Raw genomic sequence first — 21972 nt, forward strand, 5'->3', positions numbered from 1 at the left:
GGAATCTGTCAGCTCTATATCCTGTTTAAAGCTCAAGCGTCAAGGAGGTAGTGAGTGGCAGCATGCATGCCTCCTCCCTCCCCCACCCCTTCCTGTCTTGACTGACATACAAGGGTCAGTACTAGAAGCCAAAAACTGTACCAATCTGTTAAGGCAGAGAGGACTGGGGGAGGGAGGAGGCTTGCATGCTGCAGCTCAGAAGTGCCACCTTAAAGGCCCGATCTGCTAGATTAGTGATGTCCATGCAGACCTTGTTTTATATAGGAAGCAAAGAATATACCTACCTCTCTATGCTTCCTGATGTCCTCCTGTCTAAAACTTCTAAACCAGTCTCTGAAGTGGCAGGCCACTCAGCCAGTTACTGTCCAAGACAGCGGCCAGGGACTAGCTAAGCTGCCTGTCACTTTGCAGAGTGCTGCAGTTTCAGCAGCAGCTGAGGTGAGCAGCAAAAAGCCAGGATGACACTCGGGAGAGCCTGGACAGGTACCCGTATTTTCCAGCGTATAAGGCGACTGGACGTATAAGATGACCCCTGAGATTGTCAGGGGCTCACCTTATACGCTGTAAAATGTTAACCCCTGCCTTACCGCAGGTCAGGCAGGGGTTAACTGCAGCTAAATTAATAAAACAGTTAAATCACCTGGGCCCGTTCCCTACCTCCGCGCGTCTTCTTCTCCGCTTCTGTTCCCGGCGCAGCCAGTGTGACGTACACAGACTGCGCTGTGGATGCCCAAAGCTCTCCCGAGCAGCCGAGCATCTAATTGGAGACGCTCGGCTGCTCGGAACAGCTTCAGAAGAATGACAGAGGCTTTGGGAGGCGCCAGAAGTACCCGAAGCCTCTGTCATTCTTCCGAAGCTCTTCCGAGTAGCCGAGCGTCTCCAATTAGACCCTCGGCTGCTCGTGAGAGCTTCAGGCATCCCTGGCGCAGTCAGTGTACGTCAAACTGGCTGCGCCAGGAACAGGAGCGGAGAAGAACACGCAGAGGACGGGAACAGGCCCAGGTGAGTTAACTTTTTTTTTTTTTAAATGGTCGCCCCATGCGGTGGGGATGTGGGCCATTTTTGAGGCCCCCACCGTATGAGGCGACCATACCCCGCGTATAAGAGACAACCCCCGACTTCTGACAAGATTTTTCGGGGGTTAAATTAGTCTTATACTCCGGAAAATACAGTAAGTAAAATGCATTGGCCATGCAGTGATGCACAGTCAGCGGCTGATACTTAAACATGTTGAAGGACAACAATCAGCTGATGAGAAGCTCCTCGGCTGATCACTGTCTATTACACATAGCGATAGCTGCCTGAATGGTTCTTTGTATTTCTGCTCAAAATTCATGAGCCCATAGGGTAAACCCAAAGTAAATGAGAAGAAAGCAGAGATGGTCAACACTAAACCCAAGCTAAAAGACAACTAGGAAAAAGATGAAGGTGGAAATCTATCCTCATCTATAGGGTGCTGACACATTTACACAAGAAGATATTTTCTTGGAACTAGAGCTCAGCAAACACCACAGCCAACCGTGTCCACATGTCTTCTGCATCACGCAAAGTCCAGACCTTAATCCAACAAGGCCAGGGAGTATATTATCCAGGAATGCTGGAAACAGTCGGAGGTCGACACAGCTGTGAGAGGAGGAACGAGTCACGTTTTTTCAATGCACTTGACCAATATAATGACACTATATAGAGGTCACTAATAAATTGAACCACGGGCCCTGAAAGTTTTCACGTACAGATATTAGATTCCAGATCATTTGAAGAACAAAAATTGGTTAGGATTTTTTTTCTCCTGATTTGTAGTCCCCATCACCATAACAACCTTCGGCAGCCAACACATGCTCCCCTAACACAACTGAGTGATCTTTCATCATCGCTGATCGTTCGCTAAGAACAAGTCACTTCATCCGAATGCTTGTACCTCTTAAATGGGACTCATTTTAAATGAAGAGGACATGGACGGCAGAGGAGCAGCTGCCGCTATACGTGTGACTATGTGGAGGTCAGCAGGGGAGCCAGGGTGGGCAACAGTGCAAGTGAAACAAGAACAGCATTAGGGTTATGGGATGAAAGGTCAATGGAATAATTTACTTTCAAGAACACTCAAACAGCAGATGCGGCGGGCTGTAGTACCCTCATTAAAGAGGTATTAGTGTCTATGAAAGAGGGGGATTAGTCGCCAGCAGGTTTCATGAGAGACGAAGAACGTCGCATTGCTACATACTCGATTGTTATGTCAATTCAATGACTGTTTACGAGAGCGACGGGAAGCAGTCACTGCTCCCTGCAAGTACTGCTACCAACATAAAAGCTTTATGGCTCTGTTCACATTACTTCTGGAGCCCACTCTTCCCATAAATGCCGAACCGATCCATAGGGTTCTATCAATGTGTTCTTTTATACGACGTAGAAAGTATACTAGGCAAAATTAAAGGGGTTATCCAGCGCTACAAAAGCATGGCCACTTTTCCCCCTACTGTTGTCTCCAGGTCAGGTGCAGTTTGCAATTAAGCTCCATTTACTTCAATGGAACGGAGTTTCAAAACCCCACCCAAACTGGAGACAACAGTAGGGGGAAAGTGGCCATGTTTTTGTAGTGCTGGATAACCCCTTTAACAGTCAATGTTCCATACATTACCACCTGTACACCTATATGACTCAAAATCAATTCTGAACTAAGTCAAAACTTCCCGAACTTCCCCAAAACTTCAGATCAAAAACTTTTTGGATTTGTTTCAGTGAAATCACATGTGTAAGAACTTTTTAGGAGATGTTTTTGTTCTCTTTTTCATACTAAGTGTTACATCCACAGCTGCTGCAGAACTTCTTTGTACAGCAACCAATAATACCTGCGTCACACTAACCGGACTGATAGAAAGCCATCATTTTCAAAACGGAAAATAAAAAGTCTGCCGCTTCTTGGGAGCGATCTTTTGCAGTAGCAGACCAAAAGGGTACGGGTTCTCTTTGGTATCCGGAGACTTATAGACCATTCACAAAAAGAAGGATATGCAAAGCGGCCAGCACCCTACTCTGTACAGAGGAGCACCCCAAGACAGATGTACACAGAGGCGCAGAAGTAGAGGTTAAAAGTTAATTATAACCCTAAAAAAGGTAGCAACAGAGGATTCTTCTGCAGAAGCTGAAGTACACAACTGTACATGTAAAGAACTGTTGAAGAGTGAGTCCGACATGTCATCATCGATCACCACAAGTTGTAAAACTTTTAGAGAAAGCAATAAGCAGAGATAAGTAACGCGCCTCATCTCTGTATAATAAGGTGCTGACATCAGGATGTGACTCCTATACATTTGGAAGATTCCATCGATTAGCTCTATAATTAGCAAGATTTTTGATATGGGGTATGATGCAAAAATGAATAGGCTACATGACATCATAATTTCTCCTCCATCCCCAAAGTAAAATTCACCAGTGCAAAGTGAAGACAGAATGATGCTTATCCATGTAAGCACCTCGTACACAAAAGCAGCATTCTCCGGCTGAGCAGCCTCCTCTTGTTCTCAGGACGGATTGTCTTCTTTAATCTCCTGGCTCGTGTCCAGTAGCATTATTCCCCAAAATAAACTTCACAAAAGGTTAGCGCTAACAAAGGCGGCTCAGCTGCTCCTTTATAGAAACAGATCAGCGAGAGCGGAGCCATCAATCACTACGTACATAAGTACACTGCTGCCCACACACATCAGCATCTCCGCATTGATTTGTGGCGTGGTTATTACATGATGCTTTATGGCAGGAGGTTCTGACGTCAATAGATGAACCCATTTGGATTGCAATATGGAAAGAGGCGGTCAAAGAGAAGGATATTGTAAGAGTGGAGAGTAATCGCCTTTCTGTTTTCTTTTAATTTAGGGCCCCTAAATTAAACACGATATAGGCACCTTTGTCGCATGTCAATACTGAGATTTACAATGAGCTCTCAGCAGTTTTACAAAAAAAAAAATTTTTTTTTAAATAAAGCAAAGGACTATATAAAAAAAACTTTAAAAAAATGAGCATTTGCTTCAGCTATATTAGGACTAGGTAAGAAATTGTGAATTAAACATTCAACTTTTAGCTTACTTTTTTGCCTACACCGATACAGACAATTGTGCTTGATGTATTTAGCTCTGAGGATTGTCTTGACTAGATACAGTTGTGACAAACCCCCAGCTGTATACAGGTTTTCATTGTGAGGAACAGAAAAGGTACTTTAAAGGACCTACCTGCTTCCTTGGCCAGTAGTCTCCAACCTGCGGCTCTCCAGAACTCCCAGCGTGCGCTTTCAGCCCCGGCTCCCAACATTCCTCATCTACCAGACCCTGCTGGGACCCCCAACCAACCACCAATTCTAAGAACGGGGGGGGGGGGGGGGGGCCCAGTCACTGTTTCCAGCAGTCACTATCCATAAAAGTGTATAGGAGACAGCTGAGTGCACATTTTTTGAGAGCTGGAGCAAGGATTCCAAAATCTTTTTTGTTTTTTTTATATGCGGCTATTAAGTAGAGGGCTGGCCCGCAATAGAGACTGTCCCTGCCAAAGGGTTTCTTTAATAAGTTTCCCAACTTTAGTTCAAAGGGAACAGTCTTTAACCCCTTAACCACCCGGCCTATGTCTGCCTTAACCCCCTCCTGATCAGCTGGTGTGTCAGTCTGCATAGCCTCTGTATATTTACGGTCTCCCTTCCCCCGACAATCATGGGTTCCTAGATCTGACTGCAACCAGTATTTTCTGGCCAGCTTACAATCATGGAGACCTGATTTCAACATTACAATGAATAGCAGATATAGTTACAGATGTATTTGTGCAGCCTGTAAACCAGGACTGTCACGATTGCAGGGTTCCTACATACAGCCTCTGGATCTGGTACTGTCATCTGGTCCCAAAACAAATGGATCTCTGTAACTGCAACCAGACCAAATGGCAGCAATATCTGTACACCCCCCTTGAAGTGGAGTCATAGGGTTCCTGCAGCAGAGCAGTGCCGAGCTATGACTGTAACCAACATCTTCTGGTCTGAGTGCCACCATGTGGACCCGAAATAATCACTTCTAAGTGACAGCATCTGGAGAAGAGGATAAAACGACATGTGTTCAAAATTAAATTAAAAAAAATTATAAAAGCCCTGTTCCTATAAAACGTGCACATTTCTCTGTACCCTCATATCCTGTGAGACATAAATGCTACCCAAAGGGGGGGTAGGTGCTTAAGACATTAAGGCTCTGTTCACACAGACCAAAACTGGAGGAATTCCGCCAGCCTCTGTGTTATAATGACAGTCTATGGGAGGCTCGCACGCCTCCTCTCTCCACACTGTAGAAAGGACATGTCGCGGAATTCCACCAGTTTTGCTCCGTGTGAACGGAGCCTAAAACCACTGATAGAAAGCATGGCAAAAAAATAAATAAATCTAACTCTGAACAGGGAAAAATAAAAATTCAATGATCCATACACACCGCTACAGAATAAAAAAAGACAGCAGCCACCATTAATAATTTCAATTCATATGTTCTATAAAGTCCTGTGTGTCCCAATAAAGCAAAAAAAATACATACATTTGGTAAGACTATTCAGGGAATTCAGAATGCCATAACTCAAACCCTTGGCCAGGAACATGTTAAGAACCAAGTCCTTTTGTGATCCCGCTGTATAGAGCTCTAGTGACATCACATTTGGAATACTGTGTACAGTTCTGGAGAGCTCACTAAAAAAAGCACATTGATAAAATAGAACGGGACCACAGATGGACTTGATTCTAATGGAGATGCGTCATAGAGGGGCGAGGTTTCCTCCCACTGGGGGTTGGCCAGCCCGCCTCCAGTGCTTCACCCCCGGCCGGTGCCTGGGAATTGAATGACGCCACCGGGTGGCGGTTTAAAAAGAAAAAAAAGACGGCAGCACCGGCACCATTCTATTGATGTAAAAATCTTAAATCAAATTTACTGCTGGTACATTCGCTTTACGGATTTGAATCTGTGTAGTCTGGGAGAAAGAAGGGAAAGAGGGCACATGATCGAAACCTTTATATATGTTAAAGTACTAAATAAGGTTCAGGAGGGAAGTGTTTTTAGAAAAAAAAAACTCAACACAACAACAAGAGAACACAGTGAGAGGTTAGTTGGGGGAAAGATCTGAAGCAACTGAGAAGATATTTTACTGAAAGAGTAGTAGATGCTTGGAACAAACTTCCAGCAGATGTGGTAGGTAAACCTACAGTAAGCGAATGTGACCTGTCTGGTATTAACATATCTATCCTAATATAACAAAGAAGGGAAAAACTAAAAGGGCAGACTAAATTGACCTAGTGGTCTTTTTCTGCTGACAAATCTTTTATGTTTTAATCCTATATTCACATTTCCTATGGTGTAACTATGTGATAAGAGGTAATCACGCTGTTTCCTATGAGAAAAAGTGGTGTTACTAAACCCTAATCTGCACTGTATCCAGCGGTGTTTCCGGCTCCATTTAGTTAAATCTATGAGAGTTGCTGAAATAGTCATAAACCCTTTACAAATAAAACTGATTGATATTTATTATAGTGTAAAAGCAAAGTCCAAGAGGCGTCCTGGGCACAGCTGCTGGAGACGAATGACGGAGCGTCTAGGGGTGTGCAGATGTTCCCAGCTGCCGCTACAAATGGCCGTATTATCACAGTCCTCAGCCCGTGACATCCTTAGATCTGTGTCTAAGCGTTCTGGCTTCTCAACCTGTTCTGGGACTATTTGAATAGTATTTGCATGTCAACCGGAAAGAATGTGGATTGCATGCTGGGGTCATATGACACGCCTAAAATATGAACCTTATACCAACGAAGGCGCCCAATGTGCTGGAAATGAACACTATATGCCTCGTGCTGCAGCCTGTAATACAAACCTGATCAATGCAAACGCCCCCTACAAATGAGGGTAGTGCAGAATGTGCATGTGACCAGCGCAGGCATGATACGGGATGCTAGAGGATCGACATTTATTTATCAATACATACTGATGTATTACAAGACAGGGATAGCACTTTCTGATAACCCAACATTTGCTCAGGGTATGCTCACACAGAGTAATATAGCCGGTATCGGCCTTGTGAAAGTATTTGGCCCCCTTGAACTTTTTAACCTTTTGCCACATTTCAGGCTTCAAAACATAAAGATGTAAAATTTGTATTTCTTTGTGAAGAAACAACAACAAGTGGGACACAATCGTGAAGTGGAATGAAATTTATTAGATCTTTTAAACTTTTTTAACAAATAAAAAACTGAAAAGTGGGGCGTGCAATATTATCCAGCCCCTTTACTTTCAGTGCAGCAAACTCCGTCCAGAAGTTCAGTGAGGATCCCTGAATGATCCAATGCTGTCCTAAATGACTGATGATGATAAATAGAATCTACCTGTGTGTAATGCACCTGCTCTGTGATAGTCTCAGGGTTCTGGTTAAAGCGCAGAGAGCATCACGAAGACCAAGGAACACACCAGGCAGCTCGGAGAAGAATAAAGCCGGATTTGGATACAAAAAGATTTCCCAAACTTTACCCATCTCATGGAGCACTGTGCAATCGATGATATTGAACTAGAGGGAGTATTGGACCACTGCAAGTTTACCAAGACCCGGCCGACCCTCCAAACTTTTATTTCGAACATGTAGAAGACTGATCAGAGATGCAGCCAAGACGCCCATCATCACTCTGGATGAACTGCAGAGATCTACAGCTGATGTGGGGGAGTCTGTCCATAGGACAACAATCAGTCACTGTACACTGCACAAATATTCCCTTTATGGAAGGGTGGCAAGAAAAAAGCCACTTCTCCAGAGATATCCATAAAAAGTCTGGTTTGTCATAAGCCACCAAACATGTGAAAGAAGGAGCTGTGCCCAAAGGAAACCAAAATCCAACTTTTTGGCCACAATGCAAAACTATATGTTTGACGTAAAAGCAACACAGCTCATGACCCTGAACACACCATCCCTGCTGTCAGACATGGTGGTGGCAGCATCATGGTTTGGGCCTGATTCTCTTCAGCATCGACAGGGAAGATGGTTAAAATTGATGGGAAGATGGACGGAGCCAAATACAGGACCATTCTGGAATAAAACCTATAAAAATAGTAAAATTGACAGTAAGTGCAATGTTAGGCAATCCTAGGTATGGAATGGTGTATTATAGCATGCACAAGATATCCAGTTGGGAAATAGATTATGTTAGTTACCTGATTGTCCTCTCTTTCACAACCTTGTTCGTAGTTTCCACTATATGCTGTAGATCCATGTAGATGCTGATCTGCCTTTCCAAGCACCCGTACTAGTAGTGACGTCACTCGACTCCCGGGAAATAATTTTTTGAACTGCAAACATCAACATAACATACTGCGGAGTAGTGCCGCCGGCCGGGGCACCTCCAGCGGGGGTTACATCCACCACCCTGTTGCAAATCATTGGTACTAAGCATTTCAGAAGGATCTACAATCGGCATAGATACTGGATCTACAGCATATAGTGGAAACTACGAACAAGGTTGTGAAAGAGGACAATCAGGTAACTAACATAATCTATTTCCCAACTGGATATCTTGTGCATGCTATAATACACCATTACATACCTAGGATTGCCTAACATTGCGCTTACTGTCAATTTTACTATTTTTATATATTTTAACCCTTAATGAACTTACGGGTGTTCATTTTTTGACGATCAGCAGCATATTATAGTGTAGCGCAAGTCAGAGGTTACACCTCAGTATTTATCTGGAATAAAACCTGTTGGGAGTCTGCAAGAGACCTGAGACTGGGACTGAGATTTATCTTCCAACAAGACAATGATCCCAAACATAAGGCACAATCTACAATGGAGTGGTCCACAAATAAACATACCCAGGTGTTAGAAAGTCAAGGGCCAGACCTGAATCCAGTCGAGAATCTGTTGAAAGAGCTGTAAACTGTTCACAAACGCACTCCATCCAACCTCACTGAGCTCCAGCTGTTTCGCAAGTTAGAATGGGCAAGAATTTCAGTCTCTCGATGTGAAAAACTGATAGAGACATACCCCAAACAGCTGTAATCGCAGCAAAAGGTGGCGCTACAATGTATTAAGACAAGGGGGCCAAATAATTTTGCGCGCTCAATTTTTCAGTTTGTTAAAAAATCCAATAAATTTTGTTCCACTTCACGATTGTGTCCCACTTTTTGTTGCTTCTTCACAAAAAAACTAAAATTTTTCATCTTTATGTTTGAAGCCCGAAATGTGGCTAAAAGTTGAAAGGTTCTAGGGGTCCAAATACTTTTACAAGGCACTGTATATATTGGTTCCCTATAGTGTCCTCTATACCACTATGTTTACAAACACTATAGAAGTAATAAGCAGCAAACAGATCGTTGCAGAAAGAAACTTCTAGAATAGATCAATATTAGATCGTCCGGGGGACAATTCCTTACACGTCCACCAATTAGATGTACAAAGCGGCTGGGTCTCTTGTGCCAGCACCGCAGCCTCTTCCATGCTTACCATTACCGATGCCTGTATAGCCGCACTACTGGTAGTTGTGCAAGGTACTGTAGCATTGCCTCACTTGAGAGGAGCAAGGCTGTGGCACATCCTCTTAAAACAGGGGTAGGGAACCTTAGCTCTTCAGCTGTTGCAAAACTACAACTCCTTTCATGCCTGAACAGCCAAAGCTTTAACTTTAGCTGTACAGGCATGATGTGAGTTGTAATTTTGCAACAGCTGGGAGGGCCAAGGTTCCCTACCCCCTTCTTAAATCAGCTGATTGCTGAGGGTGCCAGGAGCTAGACGCCTAAGATATAAACTTTATGCGTACCCTCTGTAAAAGGCCCTCAACGTTAGAACCCCTTTACAGGTTATACATAGCACTGCCCCTTGCACTCAATAAAACTATGCTGCAATATAAGCCATGGATGAGGTGTTGTCCACTCTGGAAGGAAGCAGCTATGTCTTTCTTTATATAGGATCTTACCTGGAATTTCTCTTGACACCTGTTGTATCCATCAACAGCAGAATGGAGTCAACTTGTGTTATGTACCATTGTTTGGGGCCAATAAAGATGCTGTATGGGTATTGACACACACTTAAAGGGGTTATCCTGGATCAGAAAACCCTCAGCACCACCCCTGTCCTCAGGTTGTATGTGGTATTACAATTAGCCTCGATTCACTTTAATGGAACAGCTTTAGAACCCACATTCTAACAGAGGACAAGAGAGGTGCTGTTTTTGGAAGAAAACAACAATGTTTTCCTAAGCCTAGACAATCACTTTAACTACAACCAAGTAAAGACAAGTATTGTTGCTGACCCAGTAGAAGTTTATTTTGCTCTGGCAGGATTAAGGTCTATAATCCCCTACATACAAACCTTTGAGCAACCTATAAAGTAAAAGCAAAGCCCAATATAGCATCTAGTGAGTGTCCATCCCTGGAACTGGAATCCCCTAAACCTGAATGGTAAGCTGCTGACAGTTACACCAATTTCAATGTGAGCCTCTGGGTATTCCAGAACCACCACAGAGAGCGTAACTTCCATAGCAGTCAGTGAAGCGAGCAGCACATCTCACACAGTCACATCTCCATCTAAGCCAATGCAGCTGCTGTATGTAAAGCGGAGTGCAGGAATTCTGTGGACATGCAATAAATGCTTGAGACTGGGATAACCCTAATAAAATGCAGTGATAGTCTATTGTAAACCACTGCCCTGTGAACAATGCTAAACTGTCAGCACTAAGGTTATAAATGAGAAAAAATAAATAAAAATAAATGCATCGAAATCAGCCACTTCTCCATGCAAAAACAAAAAAAAAAAAAAACTAAAAACTGTTTTGGTCTGCAGAAGAGACAGTCAAGGAGTAACCAGGGTTAATATCCCTCTCTCCAACTTACATACCACACATGACATAACCTATTCCCTGACCTTTCTGTAATGAAGCCTGACCTTAAACCAGCCGAGTCCTGGACGGAGTCGCTTACACTACACCAGCAAAACATTACACAGCATTATCCTGCAATATGGGGGGGGAACCTGTGAAAGCCAACAACACCCAGTATCTGGTTGTGGAAACAGAAGCCATGAACTATTAATATACATTCATGAATAGAACTCGTGTAACTATGGTCTGGAAAAAAAAATTAAAAAAATACGTCTCCTAATAACTTTTCCACCTGCAGGCAAACCACGGTCTAATCCTTTAAGTCATAAGAACTATTTATACTGCCCATCAGTAGGGTTTTATCAACCCCCATTACAATCTACATGGAATGAGTAGAAACATAGAAGATGGTCTGCAGTAAAAGACAACCTGCTCCATCTAGTCTTCCCTTATTATTCATAGTTTTGGGGGGTTTTTTGTTTGTATTGTAAAAGTATATGAAAAGATTGCCCTTCAGAGTGGTGACAAGAGAGTTTTTGTGCAGTCACTGCTGCTATTGAGCCCCCTCTGTGATGCACAGCTCTCTTATTCTCTCTATTCCAGGGGGGTTAGACAAGAGGCAAGTGGTTTGCCAGTATACACAGTTACTTCCTCCCTTAGTTGCCTGTCCAAACAGGAGCACAGCACATACTCCAATCTGCTATGCCATGACATGGTGATGGTGATGGTGAGAGTGCACTAAACAAGCCAGCACTGTGCTAGGCTGAAGAGTTACACAATGCGCCACTATAAACAAAATGCAGGCGAAGAAGTTACTGATGCATTGGCTTTGCAAAGTGCTATGTAATCAGAAATTAAATGAGGGGGTTGTGTTAGATACAGAAGACAGCACAGCTCTTAGAGATCCTGTGGGGAACAGAAACAGCTTGCAGGTACACAGGCCTCTGTCCTGCCCGTAGTAGCTATGCAACGTCCCTTCTTTCTGTGCCCCATCTTGTCTGTTAATGTGACATTAGAACAGGCTGTGGGCAGAAAACTGCAGGGAAGAGACAGTGGCTAAGAGTTTAGAGCTGAGTAAGAAGCCATTTACTGACAATCCCTTCATGTTTGGCAAATTAAGTAATTTTATTAATGTAAAAAATAAATAAATCACATATGCTTTCACACGTTGTTTGAACACCAATGACCATTTAAAGGGAACAAATGAGTAAGACTGTGCTGATATGGTTCCCTGCAGCATAGTATAGACCCACTGTGCAGCTCCCGGGGCATTCCAACAAGGGGGAGGAGGGAGATGTTATATTACGCCGCGTGAGGCCAGGAGAGGGGTAGTAACTAGTCATCTGCACAGAGAGTCGTGACTAATCGCGGCTCCTGTCAGCACGCAGTGCGGGGATGATTGACAGGCAAGGAGGCCGAGGATGGGTATCTTTCCCTGTCAATCATCCCGCACTGGAGGTGGGCAGAGAGCTGTGACTAGGCACAGGTGGCTCTCCACCCAGCTGACTAGCTGCTGCCCCTCTCCCGCCCTCACATGGTGTAATAAAACACATTTTTCACCTTTATAAAAAGGTGCTGCCACTGCTGGTATGCTAGGGGAGCTGGACATGAGAACTATACTATGCTGCAGTGAACCATTTCTGCACAAGCGTACCGAATGGTACCTTTTAAGTCTGCATTAAGTTTGTGCACAGGGGGATCATAATCAGATAGTAGCAAATTGTTTAAAAAATAAAAATAAAAAAATAAATAAAAATGCACTGCAGATTTTTTTTTATTTTTTTTTTAAAGGAGGATTTATCAGAATCTGATTTTTTTTTTTTGGGCAATTGGATTCTGCAAATTGTGTTTCTGCATCTTTTTTTTTTTTTTACTGCTTTTCAACCAACCTTCACACCATCCACTGAGTGTTCTTCACACTGCGGCACACAATCCCAAGAGGCTTGACGTCTGCGAAATGCTCAAACCAGCTGTCACCACGGTTTTCCATATCTGGCACCAACAACTGAGGTAAATTAAAGCGCTACTTATTGGATTCCTTCCTGATAACTTACAGTCAAGAAAAGATATTTCACCATACTCCCATTTTGCATTCATGATTTTTCTAGTAAAATAAATCTTATGCTTTGTGTAGAGACTCCTTACTTTCTTTAAACAAAGCCTTCTTGTATTACCACATTAAAGGGGCTTGTTACGATAAATGTCCTTGGCCAGTATCAGTATATGTGGCCTTGGTCAGCCACCATGCCTAAAGAGTGCCAAAATATCCTCCTATGCACCCAGGTGCACAAGGTACATTGGAATTAACAAAAGTCTATGAGGTCTACAACCCTGGATGTCTGGAAGAGAAATTCAAGATAAACTTGTTATAGTGCTTGAAAAAGCACTATATTGTAATCCGTATTCTTCTTCTTCCGCTTCTTCTTCAAGCTATTTTTCTTTGATTAATACAGCCTAACTTATCTGATGGGCTTGAACTGCGCCATTTACCGTACATTAGTGTTAAATCTTTAACATATCACTGCCAAGTTAGAAAAAAAAAAAAAAAAAATCATGTCAAAAGTTTTTATCAATCACTAGAATGAGTGGGGAGAAGCACCTGAAAAAAAAGCTTCTCTCCTTATGTCCTCCACTCTAGATAAATCACAGAAAAATCAGGGCGCGATCTTTTATTCCGACTACATATGATGAAAATGAGAAGCTCAGAGGGTACTCACACTAGATAGGGAGATAGTTAGTCACACCCTGGTGTAAGTACCCAACGAGCTTCTCACTTTCATCATATGTAGTCGGAATAAACAATCGCTCCCTGATTTTTCTGTCATTTATTTGCACATTCAAGCCGGTGGGTTCATGGTATAATCCAGGGGGAGTTGAGCAAACCTGACCGCCAGATTTTGGGTGTGAATGTTAATGTGCCAACTCGCCACCACTCACCAATTGTAAGTGTACACGCTCCAGTACACATCTGTGAATTTCCCTATTTATTAACTGTAGGGAAAGGATTTCTGCAGTGAAACGTAAGGGAGAGAAGAACCCAATTGGTAGGGGTCTCAGCAACCACACCTTGACTTATGAAGAAATTAAAAAAAAAAAAAAAAAAAAACACAACACACACACACTATTTGCCTAGTAAGCGCTAAGTATAGTATACAACAAAAAGGGATGTTAGCTATACCACACCATCGACGAGCTCAATACAGTCTTTTAATAACTACTTAAAGACATATATACATTTATCTCTGGTTCAATAGCATGGCCTGCTGAGCTTTTAAGGCCAGCTAAATAAACATATGTGCAGGAAACGGACAGAACATAACCCCTGTACAACTACGGCACCGCCATTAAACAAAATGGAGTCCGCTACCAGTACATATTTTAGCATCCTCTGCTGCTGCTATATATATACTGCTGCTGATATACTGGTTAAACAGAGTGGTAACCCAGCTTTAGGGGGTATTCACACGTTCCACGATTATGGTCCATTCATGGAAGATTTACTATGGACTGGAGTCACTGAACTGTGGGCATCATGTATCATTATGACGCTGGGAGCTGCGAAACAGTTTAAATGTTTGTGCTACTGTACTTAACACGCGCCTGTATCAGTTAGTACAATGGCACAAAGATTTAAAGAGCTATTATCATTATCCTGAATCATGATGCCAGAAGCTCCGAACTCTGCTCCGTAGCACAGCGTGCATTTTTGTGGACCTTGTGAGTGCACCCCTACTGTAAGGTTTTTCCACAGATTACAGGAGATATCTGGGAGTCCCAGCAAAGGGACTGTTAGATTTTTATTTATTTTTTTCAAGAGACTTAAAGTGTCACTGTCGTTTCATTTTTTTGCAGAAATCAGTACTGGTGATTTTAAGAAACTTTGTAATTGAGTTTATTAGGCAAATATGCCATTATCTGCATTCAAAAAGCCTTTCCCGAGGCCTCCCCCCCCTCCCTCTCATACACTGCTCATTATCAGGAAATCTCGACTCTTTTACATTAGTCGTGCCCTGTGTAACCTATAGAGAGGGTAGGGGGAGGAGGGAGATTAGTCGGCAGCAGAGAAAGGATTACACAGCGGGGACTGTGTGAAAGCCTATTCAGAGGTCAGAGAGGTCAGTGCTAAACTCAAAAGGAGAAAGCCCGGTGATGTAGCTGTAAATTAACTGTTGTCCTGTTTTGGTGCCTCATCTCCCTCCACCCCTCCCCTCTTCATAGAGAACAATGAAGAGAGGGGGGAGAGATTCAAACTGCTTTTTCATTATAAAAATTTATTTTTTGGTTAATAAACGCAATTACAAAGTTTCTTAAAATCACCTCTACTATTGTTTTTTTGCAAAAAAAAAAAAAATATATAAAATAAAAAATTAAACAGTGACACTTTAAGAAGTGTCCAGAGTACATTCAACCAAGCAATATTGAAGTACAAAGTAGTGCGGCACTCGTTTGCGATCCAAAGTACTTATTTATTCAGCCATATAATACAGAGATGGTGCACAGAAAGGAGACGATCGTTTCACGCACAAACGCGCTTCGTCATAGCCTGACAAAGGCTATGACAAAGCGCTTTTGTGCGTGAAACGATCGCACTACTTTCTACTTCAATATTGCTATTCCAAGGACTTTATCCTGTGGGTTGCTGAGCACCGTGGATCCGAGCTTTGTGTCCAGGTGAACCAGATTTGACTGCCTCCCTCCGTTGGTGGTGAGACAGTGCGTGCTTCTAAAACGTTCCCTATTGCAATATACATTTAACCAAGAACTTCAGTATCTAGTTGCTTGAACAAACAAAAAAAAACAACCACACTATGTTATAGATATAGTGTTCCAGATATTAGTGGGCACTTACTACTGTAGGGTTACCACTGCTGATTAGTTGGTTGACTTCGTGGAAAATGCTCTTGCAGTCAATTGACTTGTCTAACGATCCCCTCTTTACTATGACCGCTACTGCCAGCAGGATCTGTTCTCGTACATATTTCTGAAGGCTAAAGCAGAAATTAGAATGGTAATGTAGTTTTAGAAATGTAGAAAGGAAAAAAAACACAGGGGAAAAAAAAAAGTGGAAGGAAGATATAACCGAGCACGCTCTCCTGAACTGTCTGTTTAGTAAAACTTTTTATTCTCAGTGAAAGTATAATTCCGGAACTTCTTTTCTTATGCTGAAGTGGTAATTCTGGATTGTTTTCCTTATAGCGCTGTGATGTGACATTCACGTTATTCTTACTAAGCTATAAACAACTAAATAACCAACTGGGTGTTACCATCTGGGGGCGTGTCCCTACACTGCCTTAATACGGTTAGCTTTGATTGGTTAGTGTCAGTGTAGTTCGTAACAAACAAGAGGAACGACAAAGCACAGAACTATAGGGAAAACTATCCAGAATTACCATTTCCTAGGGAATACAAGCACTTACTACAACAATTCAGTAGAGGCACTGCATCCTCTCTCAGGTAGGCAGGAAAGGGGGTTAATTTTATATCATTTACAGCAAGACTCATGGACATAGACAACAATAGACAGTCTGCCCCCTTGAGATGAATGTAAATCATCACCGAGTGCGCTCTGTGACCTTTGAAAAGGTCATTCCAATGGGAGCTACCATTGTCTTCTCTATCTACTGGTGTCACATAATGCTGTACAGATCACTTTAAAGCAGCCTCCTATCACAACAGACACAACAGGAAGTCTCAGCTTAGAGTTAGCCCCAGTGGTGAGAATGAAAACTGCAAGATATCAGGATTATTTTACAATATAGATAGAAAAATGGAGAATTAGAAGAAAAAAAAAAACAAATTCTCTAAAAATATATTTAACATAAAAATGTTATATAAAGAATAAGTCATTGCAATATTTTATTTTGTGCTTTGTCAACAATAAAATGTATTCGAAAAAATAATTAAGTCATTATAACACATCCCCTTTAAAGGTGTTCTCCAAAGATTAAACCATGACAGCCGAGTGACCAACCAGGCACTGGTGTAAAATTGTTGGTGTAAAATTTTGGGAGTTTTCCTGTGTTTTGAACAAAACCTGAGATCACAAAGCATAAACAGGAGTGTTACGCAAAAAAGTGCTACTTTGTTACGCTAGTTTTCTGACAAAAAAAAAAGATAAGTCTGGCTCCTTGAGTTTTTCCAGGGTTAAAGGGGTTGTCCGGCAAAAAACCTTTTCTTTCAAATCAACTGGCGTCAAAGTTATATAGATTTGTAAATTTAGGAGGAGGGGGGGGGAGGGGGAAGTGTGGCGCTAAACAATTATTCACTAATTAACACATTACAAAGTTATACAACTTTGTAATGTATGTTAATGTTAGTATATGGCCCCCTTCCTAGTGTTTCCCCCCACCCACGCCACCCCCGGAAGTGTAGTGCTCTATACTCACCTGATCCGTATCGACCCCCGTCCGCCATCTTGTGACAATGATGTAATCTTCGGGCGGGCGGCCGAACGGCTCCCACCGTCCCTCGTGCCGGCCACCCTCTGCCGCGTCATCAGCTGCTCAGCCGCGATTGGCTGAGCACAGTTATACTCAGCCAATCGCGGCTGAGCAGCTGATGATGCGGCAGAGGGGGGCCGGCATGCTTATTAACTCCTATATGTCAGGCAGGAAATGTTGTTTTATTTTCAGTCTGACACAGTGCTCTCTGCTGACATCTCTGGCCGGCAGGAACTCTGTCTCGGTTTTCTATGAATCCCCATAGAAAACTTCTCCTGCTCTGGACAGTTCCTGTCTCCGCCACAGATGTCAGCAGAGAGTACTGTGTCAGACTGAAAATAAAACATTTCCTGCAGTTAATAAGTTTGGGAAGACTTGAGAATTTTTTTATAGAAGTAAATTACAAACCTATAAAAAAACTTTCTGACACCAGTTGATTTAAAAGAAAAAAGTTTTTCGCTGGACAACTCCTTTAAAAAAAATTTCTAACTGCTGTCCACATCCGCACACAGCGCCCAATATGCTTTTTGTAAAGACCTCAGTGGTGTGCACCCCGTAGGAAAGTGAGCAGCTACCCCAAAGCCCTAGCTTGATTTGCATCGTTTTTGGAATAGGCTAAGGGCCCTATTCCACCGGACGATTATCGTTCAGATTATCGTTAAATCGTTCGAATCTATAACGATAATTGTTTGGTTGAAATGCAGTTAACGATTAACGACCGAGAAATCGTTGATCACTTTATAAGACCTGGACCTATTTTTATCGTTGCTCGTTCGCAAATCGTTCACATTGAATAAGACATTGTTCGGTCGTTCGCAATAGATACGAACGCAATAGCGAATAAATAGCGAAGAAAAAACTATCGCAATTAAGATCATAATTAACAATTATCGTTCCATGGAAATGAGTGAACGTTTTCAAGTCTTTTGCAATAGCGGTCGTTTGAGATCGTAAATCGTTAACTATTATGCAAACGATAATGGTCCGGTGGAATAGGGCCATTAGAGTCTAAGCAATTACCAAAAGTTATTATGTGACCCTGTCTTATTTCCGGAGGAACTCTGTATAAGAACATTGCAGCTTATGGACACTGAAACATATCTACTTACTTCGGCCTTTGTAAGACATAAGTTAATAGGAATGTTCGGAGTGACTCTATGCTACTTTTTTCCAGAAGGATCCATTCTCTTACAACAGCTTCCATTATGGCGGTGGCAGCTTGAAAAAGTACGTAGTCCACTTTACTAGTTTCTGTGAGGGGTACAGATAAAAACACAAGAGGTTACAGGTGTAGAGTGTTATTGTTACAAATACACCGATTTCTCATTTACTAGAGCTATTATTTTAAACAAGAAGCAGCTTAGTATTAGAAAAAGAAATCTCCATTTTGGGTCACATCCGTGTATATCCATGGTAACAGAAAGAAATCTTTCCCCATTTCAGACTGCAGCCACACCTTATACTCTTTTGCTTCTTATCAACAAACATGTCATAGGTTGCAAGTAGTAAGAGACAAAAGACTGTAAAAGGATGCCAGGATCAGACTACAAAGGGTTTGTTTGTAGTCTGTTGCTATAGAGATATGTAGGTCTGTATGCACAGAAGGATGGGAGATTCCATTAGTTTAGTTAGGACCATTTGCAAGGCTGCTTGATTTTACATGTACGAAAACATAAAATAATAAAATAAATAAAAATGGTGGCGACAGTAGACCTTCCTCTCAAATCCAGAAAAGGAAGTCCAGCACCAGTGTATGCGGATAAAAATAACGTCCTTCTTTATTAGCAAAATTTCACATAACCGGAAACAAACATGCGATTGTTGACGCGTTTCGGCGTCTCTCACGCCTTGTTCACAACATAGCATACCGAATACTGTTCCCCACATCATTATATGGGCGGTATTATGCATCACATGACACTTGATTAAAATCACACACACATGATTAAAAGCGCAGGTCAGATACAATATACAAAGAGGGGGAGGGGGAAAAAAAGAGAAAAAAAAAACTAGAGAAGAGAAAAAGGACCACATGTAAAAGCATGCCATTATTAGTAACCCAATATGCATTGTGAACACAAATAAATGGGAGTAATGTTAATCCGTTATCCATAACTTTAAGACATTTTAGTATGTTAGTATTAAATCATGTCTGGAATTTAAACCACAATGAAATCTGCTTCCCAACCTAAAAATCCAAAAGGACTCTCTGTTAAACAGTTTGCGTCTCAGAGACCCCCCTCTTTTAGACAGGTATATTTTCTCTATGCCCATTACTATTAAATATTGCACATTTCCCCCATGTACCTCTCTAAAATGTTTTGTCAAGGATGACACATTGACCACCTCGTTCCTGCAATCTGAAATATGTTTACGTATTCTAGCCTTGAGGCTGGTCGATGTGCACCCCACGTATTGTAGATTACACTGTGTACACATAGCTACATATATAACATATGTTGTATTGCAATTAATGTAGCTGTTTATTTTAAAAATGTTCCCATTGGAGCAAGATTTAATCTCTTTAGAAACCGCAACATGTGAACAGGTTAGACATCGTTGATGTCCGCACTTGTATGATCCCTTTACATCTAACCAGGTCTGTTCTTTCACCTTTACTCTTGTATACAATGATGGAGACAGAGTAGGTGCTCTTCTGGACACAACCCTGACCCCACTCTTGGTCATTTGATGCAAGGTCTCATCTTGCCATAACAGAGGTAAATGTTTTTTAATAATATTGCGTATCTGTGTAAATTGTCTACTATATGATGTAACAAATATTCTATCATTTTTTAGTTTTTAGTTCGTTTTTTATGATGTCTTACATTTGTTACATGTTCACATAATAATTCATCTCTGTTAACTTCTGATATTTTCTGTATAGCATGGTCTAGTTGTTCCTGTTTGAATCCTCTTTCTCTAAATCTGTGTTGTAAATTGCCTAGTTCTGACACATATACATCTTCTCTGCTACAATTTCTCTTAAGTCTAAGGCATTCCCCTAAGGTATATTATTAATCACATGTGGTGGATGGCAGGATGTGGCCATAAGAATACTGTTACCAGCACAATCCTTTCTATAAGGCAAAACATCTATACATCTGTTGCTTCTATTGGCCACAAGCCGTACATCCAAAAATGTAATCTCATTGTCTCCAAAATGAGCAGTGAACTTGAGCCCAAATTCATTGCCATTTAGATAGTCCACAAAGTCCTGAAACAAATTCTCACCATCTTTCCATACAATTACCAGAACGTCTATGTAACGGCCGATCCATTGTATGCTTTCTGAAAATGGATTGGCCTCTGAAAATATATATTGTTGTTCCAAACATGACATTACAATGTTTGCAAGTGACGGTGAGAATTTAGCTCCCATACTCACTCCTTGTATTTGTAAAAAAAATTCATCATTAAAAACAAAATAATTAGGGCTCAACAGAAAATCTGTGGCCATTATAAGAAATTCAATTTCTGGAGCTGAGTATGGGCTAAATCTCTCCTCTCAAATCGTAGCGCGCTGGCTGCCTGGTTGCTGTTTATCGGACAGATGCAGGATCCAGCCATATCTACGGATTTTTGTCTAGCATTTCACACCAATACAGCGAAGGTTGAATATCTGATCTCACACAACAGAAGATTCTTCATCACTGAATACAATTCTGCGGCACTATCCCTTTGTTTTCCAAAGCAAATTAGGAGTCGGAAATCCTTACTTCAAGCTTTATAAGAACACAGGAAAGGTCACAGCATTGCCGCTAGTTACCCAAAATACCAGCTGTACATCAGATGTTATTACTGTAGAAGCCTAAAAGATAAGCTGAAGACATGGTACAGAACCCTCATCTACTTCCAACACAGGATTGCAGGACCAGACTGCACATAGGTTTGTTTGTAGTCTGTAACCATGGAGACACACAAGCCAGCAGTGACACCCAGAATGTTTGTAAGCACAGTTAATGGTTTTCACTTTCTTTGACTTTATTTTATAAGAGTTGGACCATACAAGAAAAAAAAAAAAAAAAGGAATTTGTGCCACGACAGTTGACAATTCGTAATATGTTGGCACCGGTGTATAGAGAGCTTTATAGTTTCTGCCTGGCAGCACCTCCACTTCTGGAAAAGAAAAATAAATCCACTCAATTTTAACATGGTATTCAAGGGTGGCATTTATTTAATTAAAAAAAATTAAAAACTCACCTATTTTTACCAGAAATACATGACTAAACCAACTGAATGTCATCTAAATACTGTATCCAGCTTTGACTGGAAAAAGAAACACGTCTATAACTGGTAACACACAGATGACTATACCGTCATATATTTCTAATAAAACGGCTCAGGAGGAGGTCACAGGTCATATTTAAAGGGGTTATCTAGGCTTATGTAGTGTTTACAGACATTTATTGAACAGATTTTTGAAGCCAAAGCAAGGAACAGATTATGAACAGAGAACAGGTCATAAGGAAAAGACTGAGATTTCTCCTCTTCAGAAATCCATTCCTGGCTTTGGCTATAAAAAATCTGTCAGATAAATCTCTCTGGGTAAACCCACCATAAGAAAAACCATACTTCCAGAAACAGCATTTCTCTTGTCCTGAGTTTGGGTGTGGGCTTTTGGAGCTCAGTTCCATTTAAGTGAATTGAGCTGAATTGTAATACCACACACACACA

At 41.7% G+C, this 21972-nt stretch overlaps 1 protein-coding gene across 3 annotated transcripts in view; it reads right to left on the minus strand.

Moving 5' to 3' along the window:
* XPO4 (exportin 4) overlaps positions 1-21972 on the minus strand; it is an 87386-nt gene that overhangs the window by 51133 nt on the left and 14281 nt on the right. For all 3 annotated transcript variants that reach the window (XM_069969821.1, XM_069969820.1, XM_069969819.1), the window contains exons 3-4: positions 18405-18546; positions 15705-15843 (exon numbers count right to left, since the gene is read on the minus strand). In XM_069969821.1, coding sequence (XP_069825922.1) covers positions 15705-15843; positions 18405-18546 — 281 coding nt within the window. The remainder of the gene's footprint in view (positions 1-15704; positions 15844-18404; positions 18547-21972) is intronic.

This window comes from Dendropsophus ebraccatus, chromosome 5 (genome assembly GCF_027789765.1).
Source record: "Dendropsophus ebraccatus isolate aDenEbr1 chromosome 5, aDenEbr1.pat, whole genome shotgun sequence".
Classification (NCBI taxonomy): domain Eukaryota; kingdom Metazoa; phylum Chordata; class Amphibia; order Anura; family Hylidae; genus Dendropsophus; species Dendropsophus ebraccatus.